The following is a 17,498-nucleotide window of genomic DNA, read 5'->3' on the forward strand; positions in this document are numbered from 1 at the left end:
TCTGATATCTCCTGTTATCTCAGGAAGTCCTTCCTTTTCATTTGGTCTATTCTAATTTTCAAGTTCAGTTCTTGGGTAAAGTTTACCACCTGCTGTTCTATGCTATTAATTCTCTTTCCCATTACATTTTATATCTCTTGCTTCATTTCTTCCAGGTACTCCTGTAGTCCTTGTGGCAAGGTCATTTTTTCCTCTGAGCTTCTACCTGGACTTGTAATAGAGTTACATTCTCTATATGGGTTTACCTCTTGGACTCCTCTCAATCTACAGTATTTCTTCATTGTGTTTGGCATTTTCTTCTGTTTACTTATAACCACAGTCAATAGTTCTGGATGGGGGCTCTATGCTCAGACCAGATTCTGCTCCCTCCAATACTCTTGGATAGGGTGGGCAGGCTCTTCTTAGTCCTGCATGGAGGGCCTGGTGGCCCTGCCCTCTTTGATAATTCCTGGGTTTGGGCTTTGTCTCCTAGCATCTTGACTTGGACCCTTGGATCCTCTTCTATTTTCTCTTTGCATAGTTTCATACCTGAAGTTAGCTCTAGCCCTGCTGTGACACTGATAGGTTATACCTAGATGTTATTGACTATACTGGTAGCAGAGCTCCTGCAAGACCCCAGATGTACTGTTTTGGGGGGAACTGCCCTCTCTTTTTCTCTTGCCATGGGCTTGGCCATGAGTTGCCTGGGTGCTAGACTGGTCCTATCTCCTGCTGTGGTTCAGGAATGGGCTATATGGCCTCTGGGTTGGGAACAGGCTGCCTGTGTGCTAGTCTGGGACAGCTTTGTGGCACAATGGTTAGCTAGTATTATTAGTCTAGCCCCTACCTCCTTTTGTGGGTCCCAGCTGCTTCCATGCTACACCTCCCACCTATCCTCTCTTGTCCTCTTGTCTCTACTCAGAGCCTTGATAGGTTTCTAGCAGCATTCTTTTTTTTTTTTTTTTTTTAGTGAGGCAATTGGGGTTAAGTGACTTGCCCAGGGTCACACAGCTAGTTAAGTGTTAAGTGTCTGAGGCCGGATTTGAACTCAGGTACTCCTGACTCCAGGGCCGGTGCTCTATCCACTGCACCACCTAGCTGCCCCTCTAGCAGCATTCTTGAGCAGTCTTCATTGCTTCATTGCTCTTCTTTATGGTGCATTTTTAAGTGTTTTCATGTAGGTGTTTGTGGAGGATCTGGGCTCCTCCAAGTCCTAGTATGCCACCATCTTAGCCAGAAATCTTTATGTGACTTTAACTGATCAAGAACATCTCCAAAGACTGTCACTTTGCAGTCCTACATCTTATATTGCACAGGCAGCTAGGTGGTACAGGGGATAGAATGTTGGACCTGTAGTTAGAAAGGCCCTAATTCACTTCCTAGCTGTATGACACTGGGCAAGTCACTTAACTGCTTGCCTGCCTCACTTTACTCTTCTGTAAAATGGGAATAATAATAGCATCTCCCTCACAGCGTAGTTGTTGTTGTGAGGATCCAAAGAGATAAACCTCAAAGCACTATACAAATGCTAATTATATTAGAAGAGAGTGTCACTTTTCCTCTAAGCCCAGAGAGAAAAGTATTTGGCTTGTAACAGAATGGAGATTCAGTACCAGGAATCTCAGTTTCAGTCCAGCTGTCCCTAGCATGAACCTAAGTAGCGTCTTGGGTGAAAGATGTAGTCTCCATTTCATTGGGTGAAAATCTATCTGTCCTGGTGTGTGTGTGTGTCACCCTTGGTCAGTAGGACTGGCTAGTAAGGAGAAGAAGACTAACTGAAAGATCAGGGGTAGAAGCTGTGGCCATGGTGTTCTAGACTGAGCTCTGTTCTTTGCGTCTAACCTCTTTGTTGCACTTGGCTCCTGTCTTCCTCTACTGTTCCACTGCAAATCTTTCTGTTCATTAGAGAGGAAAAAAATCACCTGGTGATTGTATCAGATTTCTTACTGAACATCTGAAAAAGTTGTCACTGCATTCGCAATCAGGGAAAGAACTTTGGATTCAAATGATTATAGGGGTCCGCCTGATTAACCCAGGAAGAATGTGTCCCTGTACCCACCACTTGCCTATTGAAGAGAGTGCCATGCTCCTAGGGCTGCTGTGGTCACTGGGGCATGGTGCCAGGGCTGGAGCTAGGGCAAGCAAGTACAGGGGTTGCGGGGGAGAGGAGTCGATCTAAAGGAAGCAATTCTCTGTACCACCTATCCCCCAAGTTGCAGTGGGTTAAAGTTCACTCCTCTGTGGATCCTGGGATCTAGCAATGCAGACACATGCTAAGTCATACTCAAAGTCCTGTGACATGTGAGGCATGGACAACCCCCCCCCCCACTTTAGATGGCTCACACCACTCACCTGCTTACATTCAGACAAAACACACAGGTTCACAGGGGTGCTCACACACACAATTTCAATGACACCCCTCTGTAACCCAGGTGCTTTGCCTAATGAGGTGATAGAATCACAGATTCAGAGCTACAGGAGACCTTAAAGGTCATCATTTTACACAGCAGGAAACTGAGGCCCCAGGAGCAAAGGGAATGTTACTCTATGATGGTCGCAGAGGAAAGATTTGAATATAGGCCCTCTTACTCCAAGTCCAGTGCTTTCTCTGGGGCACCCCACTTCTGTCTCATGCACACTGGGAAGAGGTGAAGTACCTCCATTTCAAACACACAAACTTCTCTGGGCATACACTCTCAGAGTCACTTGCCCTAGGGCTTGTCTAGACAGCAGACATCCCTACCACCCACTGTAGGCAGCTTTTGGAGCCCCACAAACCCTGGCTTCTCCTTAATATCTCCCAGAAGGGGCTGCCCCACTCAACTGGATGCCCCTGGTAGGCAGGTACTGGAGGACTAGATTAATGGGAGAGTTCGAATGTTAGGAATTCCTTAGGGACACTAATCCACCAAGAGAAGGAATCTCTTCTCTCTGGCCATACAGTCCAATGTCTCAGCAGCAGTGAAGGATGAGGGATAGGGAAACTGAAGAAAGGAAGATTGGGGGTAGGGAGGTGTCTAGCCTCCAATTCTGCTGAGAATCAAGGGGCCCATGAGGTTGACAGCCTCGATGTCTTTTCCTGAGATCCTCCTCCAGGGCTGACACAGTCCTCTCCCTGCTGGTGGGTGGCTCCAACATCCTCCCTTCCTCCTTCACCCTCCCTCCCTGGCCTTGACTGCAGCTCCATCCAACGGCCAAGGCAAGCCGCAGCCAGAGGAGAGGGAGTGACATACAGGCCTTTGGGGAAATTAACTTTACAAGAACATTCGCTTTATCTCAGCCCTACACAAAGACTCTGAAGAATGTTGGCAGCCAGTGCTGGCTGGCGGGTTTTATGTGTTGGGAAAACAAATGCAGGCTGAGCCATGAGGATTGTGCTATTTTCTTTCTATAAATATCAATGAAACGTAATATGTGGACTTGGGAGGTGTGATTCTCTACCCCACACCCCTGCCCCCAACCAGGGGAGGGTAAAGGATGGTGAGTGAGGATGGGTTTCCTCTGGTGTCTCATTCCAGGTGCTTGGAGGAAGAGTGTGTGCATGTGTGTGTGTGTGTGTGTGTGTGTGTGTGTGTGTGTGTGTGTGTAGGGAAGGGAGTGGTATATGTCAAGAGTCTGCACCAGCCTTCCACCCCCAACTGTACCATCTGGAGAAAGTGGGGTCATCTGGTTACTTAACCCTCTTCTCCCTGGGAAGGAAGGGCTCCTCCCCCAATATTTCTACCCCTCCAGCTCTCCCTGAAGGACTGTTTTAAATCCTAAGATCCTGAGCTCTATCAGCACTACAGAGCTCTAACTGAAAGGCAGGAGGGAGGATGTGCTGAGAAATAAGTCTGGGGAATTAAGCAGAGCTTGCTAAGGCAGGCGATGTGCCCGTGGCTAAGTGCTAGGTGCAGAACAAGCCTCCCCCCAGACTTGGATGCTGCTCATCCCGAAAGCTTTGGCTCCAAAGAAAGTGGCTCCTTACGACCATAGCTTATTAATGATGGCAGGTCAAAGACAGTAGGGTAGGGTAGAGTTGGGGGAGGAGGGGTAGAGTTCCTGCCAGGTTTCCATGTAGTTCCCTGTGCCAGCTTTTCTGGGCCATCAGCTGGGGTCAAATGGGATGGGTAAAGAGAAAGGATGTCCCCGACCCCAGGGAATCCCTGGAAGAAATCCTCATCCTTTGAGACATCCAGCTCTTAATCTCAAAAGGAGAGAGGTGGAATAGAGAAATATGCCCTGATGCTTCCAGGTGTGTGTGTGTGTGTGTGTGTGTGTGTGTGTGTGTGTGTGTGTGTGTGTTTGTGTGTGTGAATTGGAATCAGGTTCTGAGTTCAAATTCTGAATGCTACTATATGCCACTGGGCAGGTCAGTTCATTTTCTGGACCTCATTTTCTCATATGTAAAATGAGAGGATTGGACTAAATGATGTCGAAGGTCCCTTTCTGCTCCCAAGCCTATGAACCCAGTTCATCATAGGTTGACGTGGGTTCAGAGGGAAACTTCTATTTGCTTCCTTGGCCCTGGGTATCACAAAGAGGTGGTGGGAAGGTGAGCCCCAGGCATGAGGGTTAAGCAGAAAGGAGCAAAGGTAGACCCCGGAGTCCTTACCTTCCGTGACTTGTTCACACTTCTGCCGCTGGAACTCCAAGTCAGCCAGTTCGCTAAGAAGGGCAATGCCATGGATTCCTGAGCTATCTGGAAGGGCAGGCGCGCTTGGAAGTTGCTGTGGGGCCAAAGGTTGAGCGCCGGGTGGGCTCAGGGAGGGCAGGTCTCCCAGGTCAATGGTGGCCGCTACCAAGGCATCCAAACCTGGCAATGATCTGGGCAGGGGGTCTTCCTCCTGAATCATGTCCCAGGTCTCTTCTCCTTCTTCTTCTTCTTCCTCCTCCTCCTCTCTGTCTTCCTCCTCTCCTTCCTCCTCCTCCTCCTGTGGGTCAGGCCCCTCCCCCACCTCTTCCTCTTCCAGAGGACGTGGGCTTAGCACTCCCTCCTCAGAGGCCATGGGGGAGGACCTTGCCTGCAGCCCTCCACCGTCTCCCTCCTCAGTCCTCTCCTCTTCTGCCCCTTCCTGAGTAGAATCTATGCAGCTCCTTGTCTCAGGGCCTCCTCCTTCCATGAGGGCACCATAGGGGAGTTCCTGAAGCTCCCCCAACTCACTGGGAGCGGCTGCCTCACTGGGGGCCCCCAGCTCCATGGGGTGTGGATGCCCACGACCGTGTGGCTGGCCCTCCAGCTCCAGGGCCCTTGGCTCGGTGCCCTCCACCTGGCCACCTGCTCCCTCTACCAGGCTGGCCTCCTCCAGAGCATTGGGATCACAGTGAGGCCTTTCTGAGGGTGGAAATGTCCTGGACTGCTCAGGTTCAGCTGCAGTCGAGACAGTTTGCATAGTTTCAGGGTCTGCGGGATCAGCCGAGTGCATGTCATGGGGGAGGGGGGAAGAGTAGCCCATGCTGACCGCAGGGTAGGTGTATCCTGGGGGCAGGTCTGTGTAAGAGAGAGAGAGAGAGAGAGAGAGAGAGAGAGAGAGAGAGAGAGAGAGAGAGAGAGAGAGAGAGAGAGAGAGAGAGAGAGAAGAAGAAGAAGAAGAAGAAGAAGAAGAAGAAGAAGAAGAAGAAGAAGAAGAAGAAGAAGAAGAAGCTTATTAGACTGGTGAGGAGACTAAAAGGTTGCTCTTGAGCCCCACTGAGGAGGGCATCCCCAACCCGGTTCTCTAGGAACTAAACATCAATTGAGTGCTGGAATCCCCTGACCTGCACCCGTGGACACTTTAAATTCTACATGGTTACCAGCTCCAAGATGAAAAGGATAGAGGTAGATCTCGACTTTTCTGACCACGAAAAGCTGGATGACCCCAGCCTTTCCTCTTTCCTCTTCTCCCAGTCCCTGGAACACCAGAGCCAGGAGAATGGGAGGAAGGATATAGGGCTAAGCTGGGAGGAAGGACCCTGAGATCTGCTTCTAGGACTCAGTGAATCTTTTTTTTTTTTTTTTTGGTGAGGCAATTGGGGTTAAGTGACTTGCCCAGGGTCACACAGCTAGCAAGTGTTAAGTGTCTGAGGCTGGATTTGAACTCAGGTCCTCCTGACTCCAGGGCCGGTGCTCTATCCACTGAGCCACCTAGCTGCTCTGACTCAGTGACTCTTAATCAAAGGGCAAGTGCATCAACTCCTCTAGTGCATGAGGATGGGGTGACCACCTCCCTCCCTGTAACAAGGAATCTGAGTGAGATCTGTTCTGGGGCCTAGGAGTAGGGATAAGGAATATTCGGGGTGTCAGAGATTGAGAAGATGGAGAGCCATGCTGAAATAGCTCTGACATTTCCCCCCTAGCCTGCAGTCCTACTCCCACTGTCTGCTGTGTCCCCACCTCATGGATATATGCCCTTTGGTTGGTCTGAAGGACAGGCTAACCAGAGAAGGGGGATTTTTTTTAAGCCATGATGCTTGAATCAGGGCTTTCCCTGAACCAGAACGAGCCGGCTGCATGTCGGAGGCATTACGCCCCATTAACTGTAATAAAAAAAAAAAAACTTAAAAAAAAAAAAAACCCTGTTGGCTCTGTCTCCTTATTGTGAAACTGGGACCGGTTTTATGTTCGCCACACGGATTTCCAATGTAAACACTCAGCCTAATTCAGAGAGAATTAAATAGCCTTGTCGGGGAGCTGGCACCGAGAGCTGGCTGGCGTGGCTGGTACTGGCACTCAGGAAGAGGTGGCTTCTGTGGCAAAGGGGGGTGGGCAGGCAGGAGGTGAGGCAAGGGCCTTGGTCTGGGTCTCCAACAGGAGCTGTAATAACTTTTCTTCCTCTAGGGGTTAATTCCCTCAATATCCCCATCCCAATCTCTTTTTTTTGCCCCCAATCCCTTGCTATTCTGAGACCACAAAAGTCCAGAGAGTTAGTAGCTAGAGATGACCCCATCCTCTTGTCTCCTTTACCTCCAGAACCTCTCTATAGTTGGTTGTTCCCTGAAGTAGTGGCACTGCCACAAATTGTTGCTTCTAAGGTCTCTGCTCAGTAGATGGCTTCAATGGGATGAATGATACTGCTATCCCCTTCTACTCCTCTGCCCAGGGATTGGTGAAGGAAATAGCTAAGACCTTGCCCATCCCCGTCCCGATCACCCTGGCCTGGGACCTGAGAAGATGCGGGTGGGGGAAGAGAAAAAGAAGGACCTCTCTAGAGGTCCAGCCTGATCAGGGATGGGGTATGTGGGCCAGCGTGCCTTGTCAGAAGGAAGACATCTAAGAAAAGAAGTCAGACGTTGTTGGCCCTTCCTAAAAGTCAGGGCTAGAAAAACGGTTGTCTTCCCAAAGCTTCCATTTGGGCTAGGACTTTGCTCTCCTTAAAGCAGACCCTGGAAGTCAATAAGACCGAATATCTCAGCCTAATGCTAGCTATGATGTAGACCCACTTTTGCCCCTCTAGCCCCCTAAGATGGGAGATGTTAAATGTTCTCTCTCCAGCCAGTCCTAGCATCATAGATTTGGAGCTGAAAGCCATCTTAAAGAAGCCTTCTAGTCCAACCGTTTCCCTTCACAGATAAGGAAACTGAGGCGAGGAAAATTGCCCAAGGTTACACAGCAGATATTATGAGGCAGAGCCAGGATTTGGATCCAGGTTCTTTGACTCTAAATCCAGTATGCTTTCCATCCAACCCAATCCCCAGGCAGCACCCCCCCATAAGTCTTACCTGGTTCTAGTGATTTGGGATAGTCTTGTGGGGGCTGGCCCTCTCCTCTCTTGTCTTCCACTTCGGCACCCTTGGAGCTCTGAGCAGGGCCAGGACTGGTGGCTGGGGAGCGGGGCACCACAGCAGAGCTGGCAGTGGGGCAGAGGGGTAAAGTGCACGGGGCAGTGGAGAGTGGCGTGGTGCATTTGGAGGGGTGCCGCAGGGCAGGGGAATGGCAGCAAGGTGAAAGTTTGGCAGGGCATGGAGCAGCAGCCGGTGAAGAGGCGCCCTTGGATAGGGGGGTTAAGGCAACTGGTTTATGAGAGGACTTCAGGGTCTTCTCGGGGACTGCTTCTTCAAACTCTGCATGGAAATCCTCAGGTTTCCTCTGGGGAAGTGGACACAGAGAATGGTCACCCCCCCATCACCATGACAGGCCAGCAGCAAAGGGGATCACGTGAGGAGCTCTATCACCCTGGGAGTCTAGCATAAGGGGCAGGGAAGAGGGTCTTTAGTTAGCATAGTCATGAGAAGGGGATCCTAGGGCACAGGACCTCCAGAAGGGGTGAGGGAGGGTTTCCTAGCCTCCTGGTAGAAGGAGAAGGGGAGCTGTTTGGCAGGATGGTGGGTCCTTTGGGGGACAGCAGAGGAGGAAGCAGGTTGTGCCTATGGGGAACTGGAGGAGGATGGAACCTGGTACCTGAATCTGGGATTTCCGCTGCATTTCTAGTGCCTGGGCTGCTCTCTGCTGCTGCTGGAGGGCATAGAGCTCTTGCTGCCGCAGAAACTGGGAACGGGAATAGACGGGAAGCTGGCCAGGGTGCTGCATGTGGGGGGCAGGCCCACGTCCCGGGTACATGGGTGGCCACAACGAAGCCTGGTCCATGACGTCGGCTGCAAGAGGGTCGGACAAGGAAGAAGGAAGGAGACCAAAGTCACAGAGAATGTTAGACAAGCGGTGTGGGGGTGGGCTGCACTTCAGACTGGGGCCCGCTCTCAGCCCACCCCTAATTCCCAGGGGCTGCAATGACTATCCCGAATCCATCCATGGTGACAGCTTAGACCGTCCAGGAACAAAATGGCTCTTCCCAGGTAGGATCCAAAGTGGTTTATGATGTTAGGTTTCCCATCTCCCTTCTTCTTGTCTTCTCCAATCTCCCCTCTCCCCTTTTGACTTTCATTTTATCCAGCGACTAATAGATGCTGAGCAAGGCACCAGGGACACAAGACAGAAAGGAGATGATCCCTGCTCTCAGAGAGTCTACGTTCTGATGGGCATGGCATGGGGTAGGGGAGAACGATTTTCTTTCTGCCCTTTCCTATGCCCCAGCCCTTCTCTCCTCCGTTTCCCCTTATCTTCTTTCCTTGTCTTCTCTCTCCTGGCACTTCCCTCACTCCTCTTCCCTCTCCCTTTTCCTCCACCCCCTTCCTTTTTGTTTCTCTCCCTCCTTTGTGTCTCTCCCATCTCAGCCCTCTTTATCTCCTTCTCTTCTTCCCTCTGGTTCCAGATGGGGCTGGATTTGGGTGGGGGCTTGCAGCAGAATGGTTTTGAGGAAGAACTGGCAAGAAATACGGTCTAGTGCTTCCTGGGCCTCGGGCCCTTTCCAATACCCCAAAGGGGATGGCAATAGAATCCTCCCCAGGTCCCTAGGCTTTCCCTTACCAAGTGAATGGGGAGCAGCATGGGGTGTAGGCTCGGTGGGCAAGATGACCAGCTGGGCAGGGGGGTCCTGGGACAGGGGAAACATGGGCTGCATTGTGCTGGGCATGGTGGCTGGGAAGCCAGGTGGCAGGTTCTGGTGGAGAGCCGGGTGGCCAAGCCCTGCAGAAGAGCAGGTACACAGTGGTCAGTGCAAAATGGTGGAAGCAGAGGGTACCACTGGCTTTCAAGGAAGGCAGGCGGCACTGAGGCAGGCATGCTAAAAAGCCAGGGCTAAGAGAATATTACGACAACCAGAGCTGCTGGCTATATAGCCAGTGCAGTTGGATCCCATAGTGACTTAGGGGGCTCCAATGGGAGGCACACTAGAGGTCTGGAGGCCAAACTGGAGTTCAGCACCAAAGGAAATGATTTTGCCGGTTCTTAGGCTCCTTCCAGGGCCTCCATCTAAGCCCGGTAGAGGCACGGGCATAGCTGGGGAGTGGGAAGGACTGCCAAAGCTACATGAAGACAAACAGGAGAGGAATAGATAGATGGTGTTCCCAGGAAGCAATAGGGCATGGAGCCAGGGGCCCAGGGAGGACCCCAAGTGGTTTGTCCTTTTTATCTTAGGAGGAGCAAAGAGCAATGGTGGCCTAATCACCTTGGACACTTTCTTTACTAGAAGTGTTTCCGAGCTCAAAAATAGATCAGAGACCAGTAAAATATTTATATTCTCTACCATGGATGTTTTTACTCCCTGTGGGCACAGCAGAGCAGTTTCCAGTGGCTTTAGGATTAGGGAGTGTGAGCCAGTGGAGAGGGGACCAGAATGGGAGATGCAGAATGGGAGAATCAGGTTTTTGTTTATAAGTTTTAAAAAGTAAAGATCTTTGATTATAAAAATTTTGTGGGCCAGGAAAAAAATCGAAAGGGACAAATGTTGTAAAGCACTGGCCTAAAGACTTAGCATCCTGGAGTATTGCCCAGCCTGCTTTGGGGAAGATGTCCCAATCTGAATGTAAGCTAGCAAGGGATATGTAGGAAGGGCTAGGGCTTTGGATGGGGGTGTAGGGCACCCAGTGCCCAGTGATTCTCATCAACATCTGGACACCAAAAGAAGGAAAAAGCCAATGAGCTACCTCAATCCCACTTCTCCCATCTCCTGTGTCCATCCCCATCTTACCCCTGAATACTGACCGTAGGAATGTCCTCCCATCCAAATGGAGGGACTGCGGGTTCGGGGCAGCCAGGGGGGGTGAGCTGGATGGGCGTGGGTGGTAGGATCACCCCCAAGCTGGCTGGTTTGCAGAGATGATCCTCCAGCAATCATGAGGTGAGAGGTCACATCTCCAGGGCAGCCACTGGATGGGTGAATTCGGGCAAACTCAACAAGGTCTTTGTTATCCCTGAAAAGACAATAAGGATGGAGTAGGGTCTAGGAGTTCCACTCATACCCTAGTCCCTTCACCTTAGAACAGGGAATATCAACCTGGGGGTGCACAAACTTATTTTTAAAATTATTTTATTATTTCAATGGAACTGGTTTCCTTGGTAATGCTATTTATTTTACTCATTTAACAAAATTATTCTGAGAAGAGAACATAGGCTTCCCTGGGCTGCCAAAGGGGTCCACGGCACCAAGAGAAAAGGTTAAGAATGCTTGCCCTACAATTACAGATTTTTAGAGTCAGCAGGGCTAGGCATGGCAATACATGTCTGCAATCCCTGCTCCAAGAGAGGCCAAGCCTGCTGGGAGCCCGAGCTTAGGGGCTCCCACTGTAGGGTGAAAGCCAACTGGGTGTCCATGCTTAGTCCAGCACCAAAATGGTGAATCTCCAGGGTTGGGGAGGGGGCGGGCATCTGGCTGCCTAAGGAAAAACAAACTGGCTCAGGCTGGAAATAAATAGCTCCTGTGCTGATCAGTGGTGGGATTGGATCCATGAGTGTCTGTGGTAATTCCAGCTGGGGCAAGATAAGGAGATAAAGGGGAGGGGGAGGTTAAGAGGGGAAGAGGAGGGAGAGGGAGGAGAAAGAGAGGAAGAAGAAGGAGAAGGAAGAGAGAAGAGGAGAGAGGGGAAGAATAGGAAGAAGGAGAAAAGGAGAGGGAAGGCAAGAGGAGAAAGAGAAAGGAAGGGCGAGAGAGAGAAGAGAGGAGAGAGAGAGAAAGAGAGAGAGAGAGAGAGAGAGAGAGAGAGAGAGAGAGAGAGAGAGAAGGGAGCTTAGAAATTCAATTCAATTCACTTCACCCCCCCACCCTTCCTCATTCCCCAGGCCTCATCTTCTTTCATAAGGATATGCCTCTATGGGAGCACTTCCAACAGGAGTCCAATAAGGTACCAAGGGACCTAACAAACTGGAATCCCAGATGCAGCTGAGTCTGAGAGGTAAAGTGACTTGCCCAAGGGTCATACGGACAATAGTTGGAAGAGTTTAGAATGGAACCCAGGCTTTATTCCCAGTCCAGTGCCCTAGGGCTCTTCTCCCTTCCTTCTTACTCTGCTCAAAAGCCAGGTCCTTGTCAGTACACAGCCTGCCTCTAGAGAGATACTATCATGAGGGAGGGAAATAACATTTTTATTCCTATAGTTAGGGATAACAGATGGACAACTCAAGTGCACCAACGACACCCTCAAAATGCCATAAAAGTCCTGAAGAAGAGGAGTTCTTAACCTGGAATCCATAGTTAGATTTCAGAGGAGGTGGGAAAAAATTATATCTTTATTTTAATATAATCAGTTTCCTTTATAAAAATGCAATTTGTTTCATTTGATGCATTTAAAAATATCTTATGAGAAGGGGTCCATGTGTCACTAGACTTCTCAAGGAATCCAAAACCCCAAAGAAGTTAAAAAGCCCTGGCCTGGAGGAAAGCCTCCAGCATGTTGGCCAGATCCTATAGATGGAGGATCTCTGGAAGAATATGGACCTGTGATGAGAAAGCATGGATGGATGGGATGGTAGGGGGGAGATCCCTGTGGATGAGATCGCAAATCTACTGCAGTAACAGAGCTTTCCACACCCGAGATAAGGTGGAAATATGAAGATTGGGTCAGCTCTATGATCTAAGGCCTTCAGAAGCAATGGGGATATTGGGGTGGATGGAGGCCCAAGTTCATCATCATTGTAGCCATCATTACTAATAATGGCATCCATTTATATAGTGTTCTTAACGGCTTTACAATGTCCATTAAAATTCTGTTCAGTTGAATCTTACTGGCTATGCCGCCTAAGCGTAGGTTCTGGGATATTCTACTAAGCTGAAAATACCGCTTTGAGACAGATTATGTATGTGTCTGTGGTCTGAGGACCAGACTGGGTGAATTCACTGGGTTACGGAAACTCATCCAGGCAGCTCCTCCGATATAGGGAAGGCTATGATCTTATGTTGGTGGAAGGAAGGAATGCTCACACAGGTAAAATCACAGATCTCTCAAAGCAATGAAAAAGTAGCTAGATTCCAAGAGAGGCAGTGAGGTGTAGGGGTTAAAATGCTTGCTTCTGACACTTACTGGCTGTATCCACCCCCCCCCACCCCCACCCCAGGCAAGTCCTATAACCTCTCAGAGTCCTGGGCAACCCTCTAAGTAAGACTCCGTGTTGCAGAACAGCTGTCGATATGCATTGCCAGAGGGAACTTCCTTTGGCCTGACCCAGTGAGGTGGTGCAGTGGTTAGAGTGCTGGACCTGAAGTCTGGCAGGCAGTCCTCAGTTCAGATCTGATCTTAGATGCTTAGCTGTGTGACCCTGGGAAAGTTGCTTAATAGCTCTGGGCCTCAATTTCCTCACCTGCAAAATGGGGATAATAATAGCCTTACCTCTCCCAGGGTTCTTTTGAGGACAAAATGAGAGAATATCTGTAAAGCGTTTTGTAATGTAAACCTTAAAGCATGCGATAAATGCTAGCTGCCACCACCGCTGCTGCTACTACTCCTCCTACTGCTACCTCCTCCTCGATGGAAATGCTCTACATAAAATGAAATCACAGGTCCATTTGAAAAAATAATAAAAAGAACAAAAAAAACGCTTACAAGGCACTTTCCTCAGAAGGACAGAACTGGTAAAGAGACGTTATGTTTCATTCCATTCAATGATTTCAATTTATCTGAATGACAACCTTGAAAGGGTAGGGATTACCATGACCCATTTTGGTGAAGGAAAAGCTCTTCCCTAGTCAGGTTAAGTGATTGGCTTAAGAGGACAGGGAGGAAGAGAATCCAGGATCCCTTGACTGTTAGCTCAGTGTTCTTTCCACATCACCATTCTGTGTATCAGGAGAGACCGTACATGTGTGTGTGTGTGTGTGTGTGTGTGTGTGTGTCTCCGATTCCACCCCCAACCCCTGCCTGGGGGCCCCGGGTCCTTACTGGAGAAGCAGCTCCCGGCTTGTGAGGCCCAGCCGTTCATCACCACAGAGTCGGCTCCTCTCCTCATCGGCTTCCAGATCGATGACATGCATGGAGCGGTTGGGGCCTGCTGCACAGAGGCCAAGAGAGAAGAAACAACAGTAAGTGGAGCGGGTACCAACCCAGAGATTTAAGGCTCAGGAGATCCTTGGTTCTACAATGTTGGGAAGGTAGACTAAGGGCTAATGTGTGAAGTGGACTGGATGGGGCTCCAACTCGGGATCCACCGGGGCACAGCATGCCCATACCAGGGACTGGCACTACAAGTGATGGGTGAAAGTTTGATGGGGTTATGGGGCATGGTATATTCACGGGGATGGCAGAAGAAAACTCAGATGGTAAGAGAAGGGGTGGGAAGGAGGGAGAGCAGAGAGTACAAATAGGGCTGGGTAATCAGGGCACCCTCTCTCCAGCCACAATGGGGTGGGGAGGTGGAGGAATGAGGGGATTGGCCTGCCTCCTTCCTGGGGATCAGACTGCCTCCATTTTCCCCCTGCTGCCCCTCCTGAAAGCGAGCTGTGAACTCTAGAAGGCCTTGGGGCCCTGTGGGTGAGCTTGAGGTCAGGCAATGAGAACCAGATGGGGTTAGTAGGCCCATTCTCGACTCCGCCCCCCACCCCAGCTTGGAGCCCGAGTTCTGGTGACATCACCCCGATTCTTCCCTCCCCCACCCCTTATTCCCCTTAGGTCCTGTACCTTTGAACCCAGGCACCGCCCGGCCCTGCCGGCTAGAATTAGTGCCATAGGAAGGTTCTGGGCGACTCAGAGTGTCCTTCTGGCGGGCCACAGCCACAGCAATGCCCACAGGGGGCTGCCTCACCTCCCCATCACTATGGGGGGCCTCATGCTCCCGGCTCCGGGCACAGTCGGGCCTCTCGAGCTCCCCTTGACCCTTGCCTGACTGGAACTTCACTTCCTGTTGGACACAGCTGGCTTTGATATTTCCCAGACCCACAAAGGGGGGCTTCTGGCCGACGATAAGTGCTTGGTTGCTATATTTGAGCAGGTTCTTCATGGCGGATACCTCATCCGGCGGGGCTGGCAGCTCTTGGGACATGAGGGCCGCCTGCTGCAGGCTGTTGCTGAAGGGGTCGAGGTAGGAGCCCTTCCTCTCCTCACTGATGGAGATGGGGGGGCCCTGACCCCCATGGACCGTCCACGGCGGCAGGTGGGGCCCGTTGTAGCCCAGGGATGCCAACTCAATGGACTTCCTCTGGGCTTCAGCCCCATTTCCCGTCTGTTCCATCTCAGGTAACAGGTGCTGCTGATGCCGTATCCTAGCAACCTTTTGGGCACTGGGGCCTGGGGCCTCTTTGGCACCCTTGTCTAAAGTGCAGCAGGTTTGGCTGATTTTCACACACAAGGGGTCCTGGTGGCCAGAGCGGGAGCAGTCCTGAGAGGGAGGGGGCATCTCAAAGTAGCTTCCTTTCTCGAGGCCACCTTTGGAGGGTGCGTGGGGGAGATTGGGAAAGGGGCCTTCGGATCCAGTGCTATTGAGATATTCCAGTCCCTTCAGCCTCGGGTTGAGGGCTGCCTCAAAGCCAAGCCTCCGCTCTCCCTTACCCTCGGCCTTTAGGTGGGTGTAGGAGGCTCCATAGGGCGCTGGGTGGTCAGCACCCACCTCGTGGTGCCGATCCTTCCCCTCTCCTGCCAGGCAAGGCTCCGATGCTACCTGGAATGACCGGCTCTTGTCAGGCAGGTGCCCCACAGAAGGCACAAAGGTGGGCCCACTGAGTTTCAGGTCTCGGGTGGCTTTGTCTTGCAGGGGACACAACATGTCTGGATTGGAGTGAAGCTGTAAGCAAGGAAATGTCCCAGAGCTGGTGCTAAGTGGGGGTGGCACGGCTGGCAAGCTGGAGGGCACCGTGTAGGAAACTGAATGGTGAAGCATCTGCCTCCGCTCCAGACATTCACTGTATGGTTGGTTTGGCTCATGGTGGCCCAACTCCCGCTCCCGCTCAGGCCGTCCCGCGTCCTTGGCACAGCGGCTGGGCACCACCCCTGCCCCATGTCGAGGCAGCACACCCCCTGTACAGCTGGCCAGGACGGCTTTGCCCACCTCACCATTGAGCACCTTGGTACTCAGGAAACAGGGGTTGAGGTGCTTGGTTCGGTTCTCACAGGTACTTCGAGGATGGGTACTCTCTTTGCAGTGCCCTTCAGGGGTCATGGGCATTACCAGCTTGTGCCGCTCCTTCACATCGTCTTCTACTGGCCGATCTTTGCCCTCTCCCTTGCCTGCCTTTTCCTTGCCCGGTTCTTTGTTCATCAGGAATCGGTCAAACTCCTTAGGGCCCTTCTGGAGGGGGCCTGCCTCCCGATCTCGGCTGCAAGAGCCAATGGGGTGACCTGGGGCTGCTCGGGCAATGCTGGGGAAGTTGTGATTGGGAGGTAGAAGCGTGGGCTGGGCGGGAAGGTTGCGTAGATAGAAGTTATCTGGAACACAAACGAACAGGTCAGGAGGAGAAGTGCTGGATAGAAGTAGTTTGAGATCCAAACAGTTCAATATCTCAGCATTATTGTCCACGGATAGGCCCCTAACCAAACAGAGGTTGCTTCTTCACATTCATTCAGTCGACAAGCATTTATGAAATCCTTACTATGTGCCAGGCACTGAGTGAGGAGTGGGTAACAAAAAGACAAAAATGAAAACTCTCCTTACCCTTAAAGAGCTTATGAGAGCATAAGACAGCGAAGTGAGCCAGAAAGAGTGATAGGGAGAGAAAGAGGGGGGGAAGGAGGGAAGGAAAGAGAGAGAGAGAAAGAGATGGTGGAAGAAGAGAGTGAGAGAGCGAGAGAGGTAGGGAAGGGAGGGAGAGAAGGGAAGAAGGACAGAGAGAAAGAGAGACAGAGAGAAGTAAGGGAGGGAGGAAGAGATAGGGGAGGGAGAGAGGAAAAGAGAGGGAGGGAAGGAGAGGGGGAGAGAAAGAGAGAGGGAGGGGGAGAGAGAGAGAAGGGGGAAAAGATAGGGGGAGGAAGGAGGGAGAGAAGAGGGAAAAGGGGGAGGAGGGGAGGGAGAGACAGAGAAAGTAGGTGGACATAGTCCATGCTTTAGCTTCTCCAGTTGGACCTGGAGAGGAGGGGAGAGGGTCGCTGGGGCTGGGTCTCTGGAGCTGGGTGGGGAGACTGTTCAGGGGTTTCTACCTGAATCTCAGGCTTCCCTTGGCAGCCCTGTCTCTTTCTCCCTCATCTGTTTCTCATCTGCCAGACGGCTATGCCCATCCCTGTGGAGTCCCAGCTGGGCAGCCCAAGGCCCAGAGAGGAATGGGGCCTCAGGTAGAGAGAATCCCCACTAGAACCTCGTATTCCCTGGCCATATTCCCCCTTCTTTGCTTCGGCAAAGATGCAGCCTCGGGACCTGCCCTGAATGCCCCCGGTGGAAACAAGCCTCTAAACCCTGGGGGTCACTGAGGAACCCCAGAGGAGGAGGGAGGGCCCTGACCTGCCCTCCCTGGGGTTGCCCCAATTGACTAGCGTTAGGGTAGCAGACCAGGCCAGCCGGGGCTGGGAGCTGAGGGCTGAGAGCCGAAAGCCTACTGGTGCGAGGGTGAAACAAAAGAAACATTTGGAACTTGTAAAACTGTCCTCAGTCATGTAAATTCCTCTGTCAATTTCCTGCTAATTAAAAACAAGGGGGAGAGTGGAAGAAGGAGGGGGGTGGGGATAGAGGGAGGAGGAGGGGGGGGTGAAACCTAATTAGCTCAATTTCCAAAACCAAATAATGTTCTTGGATTAGGCTCCCGACACAATATTATGAAAGCTGAGAGGCCCACTAGGCAGCCTCCTGTTGAAACCTGCCTGCCAGAGGCAGCACCCCA

The 17,498-nt window shown here is 51.4% G+C and overlaps 1 protein-coding gene across 2 annotated transcripts in view; it reads right to left on the bottom strand.

The window, feature by feature from the left end:
* The window catches only part of BAHCC1 (BAH domain and coiled-coil containing 1), a 154,320-nt gene that overhangs the window by 35,506 nt on the left and 101,316 nt on the right, over positions 1-17,498 (bottom strand). The window contains exons 4-10 of one of the 2 annotated variants that reach the window (XM_043963686.1): positions 14,377-16,116; positions 13,642-13,750; positions 10,475-10,683; positions 9,299-9,457; positions 8,336-8,529; positions 7,657-8,023; positions 4,574-5,449 (exon numbers count right to left, since the gene is read on the bottom strand). In XM_043963686.1, the coding sequence (XP_043819621.1) occupies positions 4,574-5,449; positions 7,657-8,023; positions 8,336-8,529; positions 9,299-9,457; positions 10,475-10,683; positions 13,642-13,750; positions 14,377-16,116 (3,654 nt within the window). The remainder of the gene's footprint in view (positions 1-4,573; positions 5,450-7,656; positions 8,024-8,335; positions 8,530-9,298; positions 9,458-10,474; positions 10,684-13,641; positions 13,751-14,376; positions 16,117-17,498) is intronic. The other variant, XM_043963687.1, reaches the window with a different exon arrangement.

This window comes from Dromiciops gliroides, chromosome 4, assembly GCF_019393635.1.
Source record: "Dromiciops gliroides isolate mDroGli1 chromosome 4, mDroGli1.pri, whole genome shotgun sequence".
Lineage (NCBI taxonomy): Eukaryota > Metazoa > Chordata > Mammalia > Microbiotheria > Microbiotheriidae > Dromiciops > Dromiciops gliroides.